At 40.2% G+C, this 20006-nt stretch overlaps 1 protein-coding gene across 1 annotated transcript in view; it reads right to left on the reverse strand.

Moving 5' to 3' along the window:
* LOC145417427 (pleckstrin homology domain-containing family F member 2-like) overlaps positions 1-20006 on the reverse strand; it is a 215368-nt gene that overhangs the window by 70045 nt on the left and 125317 nt on the right. The window contains exon 7 of the mRNA XM_080286110.1: positions 1358-1660. Coding sequence (XP_080142236.1) covers positions 1358-1660 — 303 coding nt within the window. The remainder of the gene's footprint in view (positions 1-1357; positions 1661-20006) is intronic.

The raw sequence follows: 20006 nt of genomic DNA on the forward strand, positions 1-20006 counted from the left end.
CAACAATACTGGGGGAGAAATGTTGCATAAAATATATCTACAGTTAAAAGTCATGTCCAAATCATAAGCGTAAAAAAAAAAAAAAAAAAAAAGGATATTCTTATCCGCATTTAAATCTTTATGCATGATGAAATTCAGGCAGGAAAACAAGGCCGTGAGTGCTGTGAGCAAACAATGAAGTAAAAAAATGTAACAAAGACGAGCATCCACTGAATTTGGTGAAAAGGTGAAATTATTAGGGAACAACCATACTCTTTTACCTTAACCTGTTATAGACTTCTGTCCTTTTGCAGCTTACTTCACATAGGCCAATGGACGAAAAAGACAATACTAAGGTTCCACACTATTTCCATGGCACTACTTTCTGACTAGCATCACAGCTTAGTGTCCACATATTTTTACAACCCAGCATTCAAGCTGGAGATATGGCATTTTTAGACCAAGTTAAAGTAAAAAGGGGAAGTCATTTTTATTGATGATGAAATTTCAATATGTAAAAGAATCTACAGTGCAGTCTCATGAAAGAAGATAGAAAGGGTGGTGGTCAGAAGCATGAGCTACAATGAAGAGAACTAAAGACGAACAAGTCAGTAATGAAAAACAAGATGCTAATGTGACAATGAAGGCTTGAAGAGATCCACTCACACTCATAGCATGATCATGACTAACGTTGACATCCTTGGGCTACTTGGGTGTGACTGAAAATGCACCAGACTCCACTTAATATTTACTTACTGCTATTAATCTAAAACAGTAAAGATAAATTTGACATACTTTTGCAAGATTAGTTTCTTTTATTTTTTTCAACACCATAAATTAAGTCTGGAGGGAATGCAAGTTATGGAAAACATCCAAAAAAGGAAAAAAAAGCACTGCCATCTCTGGTGCCCTATTGAGTAGAAGGTTGCCAGACCCAGGGAGTTTTATTCGAAACTTAAAGAGAGCAAATCATCACTTTCTTGAGTGATTGTACATAACACAATACATAATTCACTTTAAGTTAATGTAATAAAGGTCCTTTCCAGTCACAGCATATACAAGCCGCAAAATATGATATGGAGAGAAGACTGTAGTTATCACATCAATCTTTATAACTAAATACAATACAATATAGTATGGTACAGAACCCCCAATACATTCATATATATGACACAAATTTCAGTCCACAAACTGCCATCATCCCACAAATGCACCTGTGCTTAAAAAATTATTATACTGTATAGTGAAAAAGCATTGGGGAACAAGTCAATCAAGTGGTCAAAATGTTTGTTATGTTCCCTGAAATCTTGAAAGAACAAGTTCAAGAGATAATCAATCCATAAGAAACTCTCACATGAAAAGTCTCCAGGTGGCATACCAATGTCATCCCACCAAAGCGTTGGAGGAAGGGCATCTTCATCCTGATCATCATCTCCAAATAGTCCCCCACTCATGTCAATCAAATCTCCAACTTCTTCCACTTTCTCATCATTTTTCTGCTCCTCTACTGACTCCTTTTCAGCAGAGATGTCTGACTGGTCCCGAGAGCGACGGGGAGGTGGGGGAGGTCCAAGTTCACTGGGGTTGGTCATGATGGCGATGGTCATGTCCTCATCATCCGAGTCATTGTTAACCTTGTCCTCACTCTCGACTGAGATAATGTCCTCCATTCTACCTTGCACTGTACATACCCAAGCATTCAGATTTATAAAAATTTCACTACACATTACTCAAGTCTTCTATGTAGTACAAGAATGAATGCAATCCAGAAATTAGAAAAAGAAATCTTACCTGCATAAGAAGTGATCAACAGAAACTTAAGCTGAAAAACATACATTTACTTCCTTAACAAGTGCTCAACCTTTTCTGATACCCCCTAAACATGATACGGGGAAAAAAAAAATAAAAAAAAATGCATATTTGATGTAGATCCCTTCCTTCAACTGCTGTGCCTTCACTTCAGCCATAATTCATTCATTTTACCTTCATGGACATTTTCATTACTTTGCAGCTTATTTCCAGAAGTTCAATGGAAGAATGAGACAATACTATACAATTGCTGCAAAGCCTATCCAAAACAATTTTTTGTGACTTGCACTGTATTCTAGTACAGTATTAAACCTTGTTACAACAGTATTCAAAATAACAAGATAACAATATCAGCCCAACTTAAAGAGGACAGAGTATAGTAAGCCCTCACTACAGTCAATTTTCAGCAATAAGTGGATTCTCTCAGCTACTGAACAAGATTTTCATGTAATGAATACCAGTATGAGGTGATATAACATGCAGTGTTGCTGAAATCATTAGATATGCAGTGATGTAAACAAAGCTAGTATCCTCAGCAGTGTTGTAGGAGCTCCAATCACCTCACACATTATTTTTATATTATTCATCAGTAAACTGCCCTGAATCATGGAGATGTTGGTAAGGATGGTGAACATCAGCAAAAAGACATAATAAAGGTGAGTATAAAAGCTGTGGAACTGGTTATACTGTAGCGGCATAAAATATTTTCTACCCTACAAATGAATCATGGTCCATAAATAATGAATTTGGACTACACAGTGTATTGCACTCACTTATGGTACAATGCACCCAAACCAACTTGTATTCATGATCTTTATATAGTTGTAAGAAGATACATGTTTACTTATCTACTAAAACATAACAAACATAGTTAAATATAGGCAATCTAGTGCACTTAAAAACCTGAATAAAATCTACACAGGAGAAATCAGGTACTTTTACAGGTAATACATCTGCTATCAGTGAAATGAGAAAGAAGGAAAAAACTGAAAAAGAAAGAAAACTAACAATGAGGTGAACAAAAGAAAAGACTTGTGAATAAAGACATATCTCAGGTTCAGTGATGGGTCAGGTGGAAAGACAGTTTTGTATTCCCATCTGTTACAGAGATGGGGAGTAATTACAGGCAGTAAAGTGAAAGTTCTCCTGACACCTACCACATGAACAATCAAAGGACTTGCTGGTTTAATAAAATTTCCCTTCTGCCTTTCTCAATTCAGTATTCATTAATGTCCACAAATATGATTTAGGAACATGATTTTCCATTCTAATATTTTCTTCGTTTTCCAAGAAATTAGCATAATGAATGCAGGAAACATTTTCACTGATTTATGTGGCTATCATGTCTGCCTCTTCCTTGAGTCAGGATGTTATAGCAAGAGCCTGATTTTATACCTGTGGCACCAGCAGATCAGAATGGTACTCCCGAGGGGGATGGGAATGCTGGTGGTAAGGAGAGCTGGAGCTCCTGTTTCACTAGCCATCAGTATATCATGACCATCCTTCTTTGCTGACCTTTTCAGTGTGACACTAACATGGAGAGCAGGCCAGCATACTCTCCTAGGAACTCTTCTCTATCTCACACACTACTCTACATACCACATAACATACCCCACTATGTCACACACATTGACGTCAGCAAGGGCATGCAGCCAGAAAATCTTGTTCCTGCTCTCTAGTGGCAAACCTATTGAGGGGAGGTGTGACGCAGGCTCTGGCAGCGTTGTTTTTGGGACTGAGGTGGGATGGGGCTCGGATCTATGTTAGAGAGTACAGATCACTGCGATTTCCAGGCTGCCACATCCGCCCAATAGAGAAGTGCCTGAACCCGAGAGCAGCATTCCAGGAGGAAGCCCAATCAGTCAGAGTATAATGGCAGGACAGTTACAATGCCCAGACACACTTGGAGGGAGTCCCTGTAGCAGTCCTGGCAGGGTGCCCCAAGGCCACTGCCAGAGCCACTGGTCACGGCTATGGGCTATGAGTCCCATACTTAGACTTGGGACTGTGCAGGTGGGCAGGACCTGCAGTCTGTCTTTCCTCTATATTTAATTTTACCAACATGACAAAAAACAACGAGAAAAAGCACAAGCCTGAGGAAACTAAAGCACTCAAGGGGATCTGAGTGGCATCTTGGAATGTGGGTAGTTTGAATGGTAGAGCAGGGAAAGTAGCTAAGGTCATGAGTAGGAGATGGGTGAGTGTTCGCTGTGTACAGGAGGTTAGGTAAAGGGGTGGATCAGCCACAATGACTGCTGGAAGGGATTGTAGATAAGCTAATTTGGCAGGGACGTGCAGATGGATATGGTGGTGTGAGTGTGCTGGTTAAGGAAAAATGGATAAAATATGTCATGAATGTAATGAGGGTGAACGAAAGGATTACAGTAGTGCAAATTTTGTTCATTAGGCTGACAATATCATTTATGATGGCATAAACTCCACAGGCTGCCTTGGATTTTGTACAAAATGATAGATTCTGGGACAACTTGATCCATGTAGTAAATGGTAAGGAAGATAATGATATTGTAGTTTTGGGAGGGGACTTACATTTAATGGTCATGTGGACAAAGCAGCTCATGGATATGAAGAGGTATGTGGGGGATGTGCATATGGTACAAGGAATGTCGGAGGGGAAAGGATACTCAAGTTTGGGGAGACAATGACTGTAACATGGTGCTTAAGGAGTGGGTGGTGAAGAAGAGGACCTATGCACCTAGGAGGAAAATATGAAGCTGAAAAACCAATCAGTAGGGGATGCCTTCTACAGTGGGAGGAGCAGAGTGGTAGCTGAACAGGCTGTTGACAGAAGTGATAATAAACAGTACACAGCTCTCAAGAACAATCTCTACAGTTACTGATTCAGAATGTGGATGGACATGGGGACCTCCAAGACATAAAGTAACATGGTGGTGACATGAAGGTGTAGGTACTGCAGTTAATGATAAAAGAAGGCTTTTCCGTGAAAGAAGGGGTGGTAACCAAGAGGGATACTTGGCTGGCACGCACAGGGTTAGGAAAAATGTATACAGGGCAAAATCTGAATCTCAGAGTTTTACTGGATAACCTAAATAACAATGAAAGGAAGAATATATTTACAGTGGAATATCAGATGAAGAGGGAAAACAAGGAAATCATCGGTGAGCGGTGTGCAAAGAATAATGAAGGAAAGGTAGTGATGAACAGTATGGATAGTAAAGATGCCTGGAGAGAACATTATAACCAGATGCTGAATGAGGAGTCTGACTGGAACAGGGAAGGTTTGGGATCAGTAGATCCAGTGTTTGGCCCTTGACCTTTGATTGATACTGTTACTGTGAGCAGGGCAATAGGCAGGATGCAGCTGAGGAAGGTGGAAGGTGTGTCAGGGTTGACTGCCGAAATGCTGATGGCCTCAGGAGATATAGGACAGGGGGCTAGTTGCTGATTTGATAAATATGATAATATATGAGTGTGGTGTCCTGGATGAAGAGAGTGATTGTAAATGTGTACAAGGGGAAGGGTGATGCCGTGGAAAGAGAAAATTATGGAGGCATAATACTTTTGGACCAGATAATGAACGAAATGGTGAGAGTTCTAGGAGGAATGATTACAGGAAGAATGGATGCTGATGAAATGCAGTTGGGGTTTATGCCTGTGAAAGGGACCACTGATGCCACATTCACTGTTCAACAGCATTAGGAAAAATACTGTGTAAAGGAAAGAAAAGGGACCTGTACTTTGTTTTTGTTGATTTGGAGAAGACCTTTGACATCCCTATGGAGGTAGTGAAGTGGACAATGAGAAAGCATGGGATCAAGGAGTGGCTGGTTAGAGTGGTTATGGCTATGTATGAGTGTGCTCGCACCTGGTGAGAGTGAATGGAGATTTGAGTGATGAGCTTTCAGTGAAGGCTGGTGTGCATAAGGGGTCAATCTTGTACCCATTATTGTTTATATTGGTGCTTGAAGACCTCTCACATGACTTCAGAGATGAATTGTGGGAAACGTTGTATGCTGATGATTTAGTGTTGACTAGAGAGAAGGCGAGGAAAGATTTAGGAAGTGGACAGTTGGTATGGGGCACAAGGGCTTGAGAGCAAATGTAGATAAACCAAAGGTGATGGTAACTTGAGTTGGTGACGGTACTGTCAAAGATGAGGAAAGTGGCCATGCGGTTTGACGCAAGGTGTGAAAAGTAATTCCATCTTGTGCAGTGTTTGTGATAAGTGGGTGCATTTGATATGTAGTGGTATTGGAGGTAGACTACAAGATAATGCTGATTTCATGTGTGTTTTGTGCTGGGGAGAGCATGTGGAGACTGTCAGGCATTAAAACTCTGATCTTGCTGGTAAGTCCACTGAGTGTGTGGAAGGGATCAGTTACTTGGGAGACATGTTATGTGCTGGAGGTGGGGGTTGGAGCTGGTTCTGTGGCTATAAGTGAGGAGTGCTTGGAAGAAGTTCAGGGAGCTGTTGCCTCTCTTGACATTGCGAGGGCTTTCCCTCCAAGCTAAGGGATCTATGCATGTGGAACATTAGGAGTGTAATGCTGCATAGTAGTGTGACCTGAGCAGTAAAGGAAGATATCTATAGGCTCAAATGAACAGAAATGACAATGGTTTGGTGGATGTGCAGTGCGTCCTTGAATGCAAGGCCTGGGGGGGCTAGGTTTATGATGGAGGAGCTGAGAGGAAGGATGGGACTGGAGTGTGTTGGTGTTGTGATAAGAAGGGTAGATTGTGATGATTTGTGCATATGGAGATGGAGGATGACCATTGGGTGTAGAAAGTGAGAAGTGTAAACGCAGGGCGTGGGGTTGCAAGAGGCTGACCAAAAAAGACCTGGGATGAGGTCACAGAGTGTGACCTCAGTGATAAGGGACTGAACAGTGAGGCTGCAAGAGACTGAGCAGCATGGGCAGCTGCCATCAGGTGACCAAGGCCAATGCATGCAAGCATGTTGGAGCCTTAATATATGAGGCAGGGGGATCCATCCATCCATCCATCATCCAATCCTAAATTACCCCAGGAGGAGTGTAGAAGCATGGGGCTAGGCAAGTTGATCCTGACATTTAAGATGAGTGTGACCAGCCTCATTCATCCATGAGTGACAATACATGAGCAGTAAACCCCAACCACCCCTTGGATACAAACCTGCACAGGCTCAATCCAATTGCAGCACCTTAATTACCCACTAAACCATCAGGCGCAATAATTTGGTGTTATGGTTACCACCCAGCATAGTAGATGGTTTTCTGGTGTACAGAACTACAGGAAGCCATTTGTCTTGTCACTCAGAGTAGAGTCACCCATGGAAAGAAGGAAGAGGAAAGAATGAAGGAGAGAAAGACAGAAGAGGAAGGAAGGAAGAAAGGAAAGGGCAGACACCCAAAGCAGCTCTACATCGAGTGAGTGGAGGGGGGAGAGGGACAGTTCTTTGTAAACAGCCAGCCATCAGGTTCATCCAGCTTTAACAAGGTTGGAATGTGACAGTAAAGAGGTTTTAGGAACCACAGCAACAGACAGTCACTGATCTTCTAACCTTCTGCACCATCATTTCCAATCTTGGGGAATTTATGGTTTTCTCTTATTAGGCAATTTATAGTTTTCTCTTAATGTCGAAAATTACCTATGCGTGGCAATAGGATGATACATTCCTGAGTTCTGAACACCAAGAAACTGAAAGAAGCTAGCAAATGCAGAGACTGTTGCACTGCACGAGCTTCTCCACTCAATAGGCTGCTAACCACACAGTGCAAGAGTCCTCTATGGCTAAATGACAGGGAAGGCAATGTAACATGGTGAAGTATTAGGTTTCAGTGTCACAAAAATGGAGGTATGTACTGTTCTGGCTCCTGAATGCCTAGAGGCCCTGAGGAGTTGTAACTATGAATCACTCTACTGGGATGGGTCACCAGCCCAATGTTTAAAGTTTGACTGAAAGAACATCCACAGTACAGTATACCAGAGCTGGAAAAAAAAAAAAAAAAAAAAAAAAAAAAAAAAAAAAAGCCTCCAGTTTTTTGGAGGGGCACTCGCCATCCACTTACTCGATGTAGTGCTGCTCTCGGGTGTCTACCCTTTCCTCTCCTCATTCTTTCTTTCCTTCCTTCTCATGTCTTTCTTTACTTCATTCTATCCTCGTACTTCTGCCTACGGGTGACTTTACACTCCCTCTTCTGTCTTTCTATGGCTCTACACTGAGTGACAAGCCAAACTGCTTCCTGTACACCAGGAAACCATTTACTATGCTGGGTGGTAACCATACAACCCAATTATGGCGCCTGGTGGTTTTGTGGGTAATTACCGTACTCCAATCGGACTGGGCCAAAGAAGGTTTATATCCAAGGGATGGTTGGAGTTTATTGCTCACGTTATGCCACTCTGGGATGAGTGAGGCTGGTCACTCTCATCTTAAATGTCAGGATTAACTTGTCTAGCCCGAAGCATCTACGCTCCTCCTGGGGCGACATAGGACTGGACGATGGATGGATGGATGGATGGTATGTTTTCATCTTAGTTTTAAAAAACTGAGAACTTTAAGCCCAAAATAGCTGATAAAAATAGGGTAAAAATAAATAATCATACACACACAAAAAAGCAAAATGATACGTGACAAATATTCGCCGAAACTCAGAACTGTTTGATGGGAAGAATCTGCACTACCTTTTGCAAACACTGGTCTGTGATCATGGACATCCATGTCTTCTTCTCAAAGGATAACATCATCCACTGCCAACAAAGAGGATGCAAGGGAAAGGGTAAAAGGCACTGCATCACTGGAAGGGGTCAACTGATGAGTCTAAGTAAGATCGGACCATTATCCAAGGCTAAGGTGTCAATGTCAAAAACAGTGCAACCCAAGCTCTTACCACTTCTGAGAAGGGAAAATGAGTGGACTGAAAAAAAAAGATGTACAAGAGAAAGGAAGAACTGACAAGGGCTCAGAGATACAGAAAACTAATATATGAAAGGCTGCATTATGCACGTGTGAAGTGTGATGGCAAGGTAATGCAGGTCGCTTAGATGATGGCAGGACGGCTCTGTCTCACTCTGCCAGTTGCCCGCCCTACCATCTGCACTTACATTTACCCTGGCTGCCGAGGCAATAGCAGCTGCCAGCATCCCCAGTGTAACTAAAAGAAAAACCTTGAAGCTGTCAATGACAAAGGAAGGCTTTTAATGGAGAAAAGGTGCCAGAAGTTGTAAATGGGAGCAGAAGGGACCAGATCTGAAGAATAGGGAGAGGATCTAAATATGCATCAATGGGGATGGACTGTCATAGTTGGGCTGCAAGTAAGCATGAGGGAAAGCTGATAAATTCTTAAAGTTTAGTGATTTTACTGATAAGAGGCATAAGGAATAGACAGCCATGATCTCTTTCAAGTGTGAAGGATCCTCTACTGCAGCACACAGAGTGTGAAACAGAAAGCTACATGAGCCTTGATTGACATCCTGTAGTTTGCCTTCTGGCACCTGACCTTGATGGCTGTTGGTATCACGATAGCACTTGTCTAGAATCTCAACATATTTGCACTGTAAGAACGTGGGGGAATCTGTCAGAAATTCTGGTCCCAGCATAGTAGCAAAAAATTTCTCTCAATATCTCTCATCAGATAAAGTCCAAGGCAAGTGGGAGACACACACACACACACACACACACACACACACACACACACACACGAAAGCAGTGAAGAACAACATAAATGTAGATATCGTGGAAATGGGAGAAAGCAGGGTTGAAGTGATAAAAATGAAATTAGAAACAGGACAGAATAGCAAGAGAGAGATGGAGGTAGTGTATGTTCCCCCTAAGACAAGAGCATGGAGTGATGATGAATACCAGGAAATGTTTTCAGACATGGCTAGTTGTTTACAGAAAAAGATTGAGAAAAGCAACAATATAATTTTAATGGGTGACTTCAATTGTAAAGAGGTGAACTGGGAGGAATGGGACTCAGAAGGCAGCAAAAATTCGTGGGGCACTATATTATTAAATATAACAATGAACAATGTGACGACGCAATGGGTCAAAGAAAAGACATAGTTCCGAGGTAAGGACACACCAGCAAGACTAGATTTGCTGTTTACCAAAGAACCTGACGTAATAAATCCTTGAAATATCTGTGTCCTATTGGAAAAAGTGATTATGTGGTCATTGAGTTCCAGATGATAACAGGGAACGTGGAGCCAAGAGATGAGCTTTATAGGCAGGGAAGATACAACTTTGGGAAAGCAAATTTTACAGGTTTGAGAAAAATTTTTGATAACCCAGATTGGAGAAAATTCAGAGAAACAAGAGAGATACAGAGGAAGTGGGATATTTTTCTAGGCCTCTATAATTTGGGACTGGAAAAGTTCGTGCCAAGAATAAGGAGAAAAACAGGAAAAGGAGTGGTTTAATAGAAGGTGTATGATTGCAAAAAAAAGAGAGAGACACGATGTGGAACAATTGGAGAAAGAGAGGTAACAACAAAACAAAGGAAGAATATAAAAGAACTAGAAATGAATACACAAGAATAGGTAGAGAGGAAGAAAGGAATAATGAAAAAGGTATAATAGACAAATGTAAGGATGAACCCAAACTGTTTTATAGATCTGTCAATGGCAAATTGAAACAAAAGGAAGGAATCACCAAACTGAAAGTAGATGGAGAGGTCTATAAAGATGTGGCAATGCAAGCAGAATTAATGAACAAATGTTTTCAATCGGTTTTCACTAATGAAAAGGAGTTTGTGGAAGGAGAGGGAGTGACTAGAAATGTAGTGATAAAAGATATAAAAGTGGAAGTACAGGAAGTATATAAATTACTGGAAACTCAAGATGTAAGGAAAGCCCCAGGACCAGATGGAATCTCTAATTGGGTACTGAAGGAATGCAAAGAACAATTGGCGGATAAGATTCACAGTTTGTGTGTTCTCTGGAAAAGGGGAAAGTGCCTCAAGAATGGAAGAGGGCAAATGTGGTACCAATTTATAAGGGAGGAAACAGGGAAGAACCCCTGAAATATAGACCAGTGTCCCTAACCAGCATGGTCACAAAATTGTGCAACAGAATTCTGAAAGATAGATGGGTAAAATATCTGGAAGAGATGAATATTTTGGCTGATAGTCAGTTTGGATGCAGAAGTGGAAGGTCATGTGTTTCCAGCTTGTTGAGTTTTTACTCAAGAGTGACTGATGTGCTTCAGGAGAGAGATGGTTGGGTGGATTCTGTGTATTCAGATTTGGTGAGGGCCTTCAACAAGGTACCCCATAGGAGAGAGATGGTTGGGTGGATTGTGTGTACATGTATTTAGATTTGGTGATGGCCTTCGACAAGATACCCCATAGGATAGAGATGGTTGGGTGGATTGTGTGTATTTAGATTTGGTGATGGCCTTCGACAAGGTACCGCATAGGAGACTAATGTGGAAACAAGAGCATATAGGAGGACTGAAGGGGAACCTCCTGGAATGGATAAGAGACTTTTTGAGAGACAGACAAATGAGGACAGTAATAAAGAATAGGATGTCTGGATGGAGGGAAGTAACAAGTGGAGTCCCACAGGGCTCGGAGTTGGCCCCAGTAATGTTCCTGATTTACATAAATGACATAGTAAATGGAGTGAAGTTATGCAAGTCTGTTTGCTGATGATGCAAAGATATTGAGGAAGGTAGAGGTTGACGAGGATTGTAAAATGATGCAGGAGGATCTGGACATGATACATGAATGGAGCCAGATGCGGGAAGTGAAATTCAATAAAAAAAATGTAAAATATTGGAAATGGATAAAAGTACCAAGAGGCCATCACTGAATTATTTGATGGGTAATGAACCAATCATAAAAGCGAGAGAAGAGAAAGATTTGTGAGTGCCAGTCCCGGACAGTTTGTCACCTGAAATATACATTAACAAGGCAGTTAGAGAGAAGTATAAACTCCTGACTTATATGAGAGTAGCTTTTCATTATATGGATGAGATGATGAAAAAATTGATCGTGGCCATGATTCACCCCAGGTTAGAATATGCAGCAGTGGTGTGGTCCCCACACAAAAATAAAGATATAAACAAGATTGAGAGAATACAAAGTTCAGCAACCAAGATGGTCCCCAGTCTGGCACATCTGTCGTACAGAGAGAGGCTGGAAAAACTGGATTTGCCTTCCTTAAAAGAAAGGAGAAAGAGAGGCAACATGATTGCAGTGTTCAGGACCATGATGGGAGTAGATAAAACTGACAAAGAAGATCTGTTTTATGGGATAAGAGAGTAACAAGAGGACACGGAATGAAATTGAAGAAGCCAAGCTGCTTGAAGGATATCAAGAAATATAGTTTTCCTTATAGATGTATAGATCTGTGGAATAGCCTGGACAAAGAGACTGTCTAGTCTAAAAACTTAAACAAGTTTAAAGCTAAATTTGACTTATTGAGAAATAGAGATGGGCCCCCACGAGCGTACCGGTAGCTCATTTCCTGTATATCACAATTAGATAAATATACACACACACACACACACGGAGAAACAGCAGAAGAGAGCAGACGTCCCAGCCATCGTTGCTAACCTAAAGTAGTTTCAGGAATTTTGTCTGTCCTGTCTCCTAAGGTCTTGTTTTAAATTTAAAATAATGAAAGTTAATAGACTACCAAAAATGTAAAGATTTATTGGCTGGACTATACACGAATGTTTGTAGTTAATTTTCGGTAACAGCTGTTTTGGTATTTAACCAACATCAAACATGGCAGAAAATGTAAACAATGAGGGACTAGAATTTCAAGGATTTGATACAAATACCAATGTCATGGACCTGGTTAAAACATTAATCATGAGGATTAGTGAACTTGAAAAGAAAGTAGAGAATCTAGTGATAAAGGATGTGTCTGAAAATACGGAAACTACCATACAGAGTCTGATCCAATCCAATGAAACAGCGAATGAAGAGATTAGAAAATTTGAAGCGGGAAAATGTTGAATTGAGGAGGAAACTAGAAGAAAGTACTAATAAAACAGAGAAGGTGAGTAATGCATTAGAAGAACATAAGGCAAAGTGGACACACGTAGAAGAAGAACAGAAAGAAGTGGTCAGCTTAAGAGAGATCATCCAGGAAGAAAGGGAAATGAACAAGAAAAAAATGGAAGAAAATGTAGTGAAAATACTGAAGAAAAAAGAGAAAATAGTGAGAGAAACTGTAGAAAGGAGCAGATGTGTGGTAGTACTGTATTTGGAAACAGGGAAGAGGATGAAAAGGTTAGGTTTGTAAGACTCGAGAGAGACACGAACTTGGTGAGAGAAATATTAGGCAAGATTGACCCCGAAGGAGACAAGTGGGTAAAAGAAATTGAGGAAGTAAGGAGGATAGGGCCTTATAAGAAAGGGGAAACAAGACCAATGAGAGTAAAGTTTACATCAGAAAGTGTAATAAATGAGATACTTAAAGTGACCTGGAAATTAAGTAAAGAGGCGGGGATGGAAAATATTATAATAAGAAAAGATCTGAATGAAGAAGAAAGAGAAGTTTTAAAATCATTAAAGGAAGAAGTAAAGGAAAAAAATGAGAAGAGGACAGAGGAAGAATGTAATACTTTTTTTTGGAGAGTATTGGATAAGAAAGTATGGAAATGGTATTTAAGGAAATAGAAGTGAAGGAAACTAAGGGGGATAATTGTGAAAGATCAGAAGTTGAGGAAGTGGTACGGAGAGAGAGTAGGAGAGAAGAGGGTATTAAAAACGTCAAAAATAATTTGAAGGTGATACATACTAATGCTGATGGTTTCATATCGACAAGGATCGAAATTAACGATTTCTTGAGAGAACATGAACCTGATGTCATGTGCTTTGTAGACACCAAATTAAGAGAAGATATTGATGTTCATTTGGGAGATGGTAAATACAAACTGTGGAGAAAAGACAGAAAAGAAAAAAAGGGAGGAGGAGTGATGATAGCCGTGAAGAACAACATAAATGTAGATACTGTGGAAATGGGAGAAGGCAGGGCTGAAGTGATATATATGAAATTAGAAACTGGAGAGAATGTTAAGAGAGATATGGCGGTACTGTATGTTCCCCCAAAGACGAGAGCATGGAAGGAGGATGAATACCGTGAGATGTTGTCAGATATGGCTAGCTATTTGCAAAAAATAATTGAGAAAAGCAATAATATAATTTTGGTGGGTGACTTTAACTGTAAAGAGGTGAACTGGGAGGAATGGTACTCGGGAGGCGGCGAGGATTCGTGGGGCACTATGTTATTAAATATAATAATGAATGATGTGATGACGCAATGGGTCAAAGAAGAGACACGGTTTCGAGGTGAGGACACATCAGCAAGGTTAGATTTACTGTTCACCAAAGAACCCGATGTAATAGAATCATTGAAATATCTCTGTCCTTTAGGAAAAGGTGATCACGTGGTCATTGAGTTCCAGATGTTAATAGGGAACGTCGAGCCAAGAGACGAGCTTCATAGACAGGGAAGATACAACTTTGGGAAAGCAAATTTTACAGGATTGAGAAACTTTTTTGAAAATGCGGATTGGAGAAAATTCAGAGAAACCAGAGAGATACAGAGGAAGTGGGATATCTTTCTAGACCTCTATAATTTGGGAGTGGAAAAATTTGTACCAAGAGTAAGAGGGAAAGAAAACAGGAAAAAGGAGTGGTTTAATAGAAGGTGTATGATAGCAAAAAAAGAGAGAGATAAGGCGTGGAATAATTGGAGAAAGAGAGGTAACAACAGACCAAAGGAAGAATATAAAAGAACAAGAAATGAATACACAAGAATACGTAGAGAAGAAGAAAGGAATTTTGAAAAAGGTATAATAGACAAATGCAAGGATGAACCCAAACTGTTTTAAAGATTTGTTAATGGCAAACTGAAACAAAAGGAAGGAATCACCAAACTGAAAGTAGGAGAGGTCTTTAAGGATGCGGCAATGCAAGCAGAAATAATGAACAAACGTTTCCAGTCAGTTTTCACTAAAGAAAAGGAGCTTGTGGAAGGGGAGGGAGTGATTAGAAATGTTCCGGTGATGAAAGATATAAAAGTGGAGCTACAGGAAGTGCATAAATTACTGGAAACTCAAGATGTAAGGAAAGCCCCAGGACCTGATGGAATTTCTAATTGGGTACTGAAGGAATGCAGAGAACAACTGGCGGATAAAATTCACAGTTTAATCGTAAGCTCACTGGAAGAGGGGAAAGTGCCACAAGAATGGAAGACGGGAAAGTGCCACAAGAATGGAAGAGGGCAAATGTGGTACCAATTTACAAGGGAGGAAACAGGGAAGAACCCCTGAATTATAGACCAGTGTCTCTAACCAGCATGGTCGCAAAATTATGTGAGAGAATCCTGAAAGACAGATGGATAAAATATCTGGAAGAGATGAATATTTTAAATATTTTGGCTGATAGTCAGTTTGGATGCAGAAGTGGAAGGTCATGTGTTTCCAGCTTGTTGAGTTTTTACTCAAGAGTGACTGATGTGCTTCAGGAGAGAGATGGTTGGGTGGATTCTGTGTATTCAGATTTGGTGAGGGCCTTCAACAAGGTACCCCATAGGAGAGAGATGGTTGGGTGGATTGTGTGTACATGTATTTAGATTTGGTGATGGCCTTCGACAAGATACCCCATAGGATAGAGATGGTTGGGTGGATTGTGTGTATTTAGATTTGGTGATGGCCTTCGACAAGGTACCGCATAGGAGACTAATGTGGAAACAAGAGCATATAGGAGGACTGAAGGGGAACCTCCTGGAATGGATAAGAGACTTTTTGAGAGACAGACAAATGAGGACAGTAATAAAGGATAGGATGTCTGGATGGAGGGAAGTAACAAGTGGAGTCCCACAGGGCTCGGAGTTGGCCCCAGTAATGTTCCTGATTTACATAAATGACATAGTAAATGGAGTGAAGTTATGCAAGTCTGTTTGCTGATGATGCAAAGATATTGAGGAAGGTAGAGGTTGACGAGGATTGTAAAATGATGCAGGAGGATCTGGACATGATACATGAATGGAGCCAGATGCGGGAAGTGAAATTCAATAAAAAAAAATGTAAAATATTGGAAATGGATAAAAGTACCAAGAGGCCATCACTGAATTATTTGATGGGTAATGAACCAATCATAAAAGCGAGAGAAGAGAAAGATTTGTGAGTGCCAGTCCCGGACAGTTTGTCACCTGAAATATACATTAACAAGGCAGTTAGAGAGAAGTATAAACTCCTGACTTATATGAGAGTAGCTTTTCATTATATGGATGAGATGATGAAAAAATTGATCGTGGCCATGATTCACCCCAGGTTAGAATATGCAGCAGTGGTGTGGTCCCCACACAAAAATAAAGATATAAACAAGATTGAGAGAATACAAAGTTCAGCAACCAAGATGGTCCCCAGTCTGGCACATCTGTCGTACAGAGAGAGGCTGGAAAAACTGGATTTGCCTTCCTTAAAAGAAAGGAGAAAGAGAGGCAACATGATTGCAGTGTTCAGGACCATGATGGGAGTAGATAAATCTGACGAAGAAGATCTGTTTTTATGGGATTAAAGAGTGACAAGAGGACACGGAATGAAATTGAAGAAGCCAAGCTGCTTGAAGGATATCAAGAAATATAGTTTTCCTTATAGATGTATAGATCTGTGGAATAGCCTGGACAAAGAGACTGTCTAGTCTAAAAACTTAAACAAGTTTAAAGCTAAATTTGACTTATTGAGAAATAGAGATGGGCCCCCACGAGCGTACCGGTAGCTCATTTCCTGTATATCACAATTAGATAAATATACACACACACACACACACAGAGAAACAGCAGAAGAGAGCAGACGTCCCAGCCATCGTTGCTAACCTAAAGTAGTTTCAGGAATTTTGTCTGTCCTGTCTCCTAAGGTCTTGTTTTAAATTTAAAATAATGAAAGTTAATAGACTACCAAAAATGTAAAGATTTATTGGCTGGACTATACACGAATGTTTGTAGTTTTTTTTCGGTAACAGCTGTTTTGGTATTTAACCAACATCAAACATGGCAGAAAATGTAAACAATGAGGGACTAGAATTTCAAGGATTTGATACAAATACCAATGTCATGGACCTGGTTAAAACATTAATCATGAGGATTAGTGAACTTGAAAAGAAAGTAGAGAATCTAGTGATAAAGGATGTGTCTGAAAATACGGAAACTACCATACAGAGTCTGATCCAATCCAATGAAACAGCGAATGAAGAGATTAGAAAATTTGAAGCGGGAAAATGTTGAATTGAGGAGGAAACTAGAAGAAAGTACTAATAAAACAGAGAAGGTGAGTAATGCATTAGAAGAACATAAGGCAAAGTGGACACACGTAGAAGAAGAACAGAAAGAAGTGGTCAGCTTAAGAGAGATCATCCAGGAAGAAAGGGAAATGAACAAGAAAAAAATGGAAGAAAATGTAGTGAAAATACTGAAGAAAAAAGAGAAAATAGTGAGAGAAACTGTAGAAAGGAGCAGATGTGTGGTAGTACTGTATTTGGAAACAGGGAAGAGGATGAAAAGGTTAGGTTTGTAAGACTCGAGAGAGACACGAACTTGGTGAGAGAAATATTAGGCAAGATTGACCCCGAAGGAGACAAGTGGGTAAAAGAAATTGAGGAAGTAAGGAGGATAGGGCCTTATAAGAAAGGGGAAACAAGACCAATGAGAGTAAAGTTTACATCAGAAAGTGTAATAAATGAGATACTTAAAGTGACCTGGAAATTAAGTAAAGAGGCGGGGATGGAAAATATTATAATAAGAAAAGATCTGAATGAAGAAGAAAGAGAAGTTTTAAAATCATTAAAGGAAGAAGTAAAGGAAAAAAATGAGAAGAGGACAGAGGAAGAATGTAATACTTTTTTTTGGAGAGTATTGGATAAGAAAGTATGGAAATGGTATTTAAGGAAATAGAAGTGAAGGAAACTAAGGGGGATAATTGTGAAAGATCAGAAGTTGAGGAAGTGGTACGGAGAGAGAGTAGGAGAGAAGAGGGTATTAAAAACGTCAAAAATAATTTGAAGGTGATACATACTAATGCTGATGGTTTCATATCGACAAGGATCGAAATTAACGATTTCTTGAGAGAACATGAACCTGATGTCATGTGCTTTGTAGACACCAAATTAAGAGAAGATATTGATGTTCATTTGGGAGATGGTAAATACAAACTGTGGAGAAAAGACAGAAAAGAAAAAAAGGGAGGAGGAGTGATGATAGCCGTGAAGAACAACATAAATGTAGATACTGTGGAAATGGGAGAAGGCAGGGCTGAAGTGATATATATGAAATTAGAAACTGGAGAGAATGTTAAGAGAGATATGGCGGTACTGTATGTTCCCCCAAAGACGAGAGCATGGAAGGAGGATGAATACCGTGAGATGTTGTCAGATATGGCTAGCTATTTGCAAAAAATAATTGAGAAAAGCAATAATATAATTTTGGTGGGTGACTTTAACTGTAAAGAGGTGAACTGGGAGGAATGGTACTGGGAGGCGGCGAGGATTCGTGGGGCACTATGTTATTAAATATAATAATGAATGATGTGATGACGCAATGGGTCAAAGAAGAGACACGGTTTCGAGGTGAGGACACATCAGCAAGGTTAGATTTACTGTTCACCAAAGAACCCGATGTAATAGAATCATTGAAATATCTCTGTCCTTTAGGAAAAGGTGATCACGTGGTCATTGAGTTCCAGATGTTAATAGGGAACGTCGAGCCAAGAGACGAGCTTCATAGACAGGGAAGATACAACTTTGGGAAAGCAAATTTTACAGGATTGAGAAACTTTTTTTGAAAATGCGGATTGGAGAAAATTCAGAGAAACCAGAGAGATACAGAGGAAGTGGGATATCTTTCTAGACCTCTATAATTTGGGAGTGGAAAAATTTGTACCAAGAGTAAGAGGGAAAGAAAACAGGAAAAAGGAGTGGTTTAATAGAAGGTGTATGATAGCAAAAAAAGAGAGAGATAAGGCGTGGAATAATTGGAGAAAGAGAGGTAACAACAGACCAAAGGAAGAATATAAAAGAACAAGAAATGAATACACAAGAATACGTAGAGAAGAAGAAAGGAATTTTGAAAAAGGTATAATAGACAAATGCAAGGATGAACCCAAACTGTTTTAAAGATTTGTTAATGGCAAACTGAAACAAAAGGAAGGAATCACCAAACTGAAAGTAGGAGAGGTCTTTAAGGATGCGGCAATGCAAGCAGAAATAATGAACAAACGTTTCCAGTCAGTTTTCACTAAAGAAAAGGAGCTTGTGGAAGGGGAGGGAGTGATTAGAAATGTTCCGGTGATGAAAGATATAAAAGTGGAGCTACAGGAAGTGCATAAATTACTGGAAACTCAAGATGTAAGGAAAGCCCCAGGACCTGATGGAATTTCTAATTGGGTACTGAAGGAATGCAGAGAACAACTGGCGGATAAAATTCACAGTTTAATCGTAAGCTCACTGGAAGAGGGGAAAGTGCCACAAGAATGGAAGACGGGAAAGTGCCACAAGAATGGAAGAGGGCAAATGTGGTACCAATTTACAAGGGAGGAAACAGGGAAGAACCCCTGAATTATAGACCAGTGTCTCTAACCAGCATGGTCGCAAAATTATGTGAGAGAATCCTGAAAGACAGATGGATAAAATATCTGGAAGAGATGAATATTTTGGCCGAATGTCAGTTTGGATTCAGAGGCGGAAGGTCATGTGTTTCTAACTTGTTGAGCTTTTACTCAAGAGCGATTGATGTGGTACAGGAGAGAGATGGTTGGGTGGATGGTGTGTACTTAGACTTAGAGAAGGCCTTTGACAAGGTACCTCATAAGAGACTAATGTGGAAACTAGAATATATAGGAGGACTAAAGGGGAAACTTCTGGAATGGATGAAAGACTTTTTGAGAGACAGACAAATGAGGACAGTGATAAAGGATAGGATGTCTGGATGGAGGGAAGTAACAAGTGGAGTCCCTCAAGGCTCAGTGTTGGCACCAGTAATGTTCCTGATTTACGTAAATGATATGGTAGATGGAGTGAACAGTTATGCAAGTCTGTTTGCTGATGATGTAAAGATCTTGAGGAAGGTAGAGGTTGAGGAGGATTGTAAAATACTGCAGGAGGATTTGGATAGGATACACAATTGGAGCCGGACGTGGGAAATGAAATTTAATGTAAAGAAATGCAAAATATTGGAAATGGGTAAAAGTACCAGGAGGCCATCACTGAATTACTGGTTGGGTAATGAATTAATCACAAAAAGGAGAG

The sequence above is a fragment of the Coenobita brevimanus genome, chromosome 110 (assembly GCF_032717465.1).
Source record: "Coenobita brevimanus isolate Jiangsu-jjx chromosome 110, ASM3271746v2, whole genome shotgun sequence".
Taxonomy (NCBI): Eukaryota; Metazoa; Arthropoda; class Malacostraca; order Decapoda; family Coenobitidae; genus Coenobita; species Coenobita brevimanus.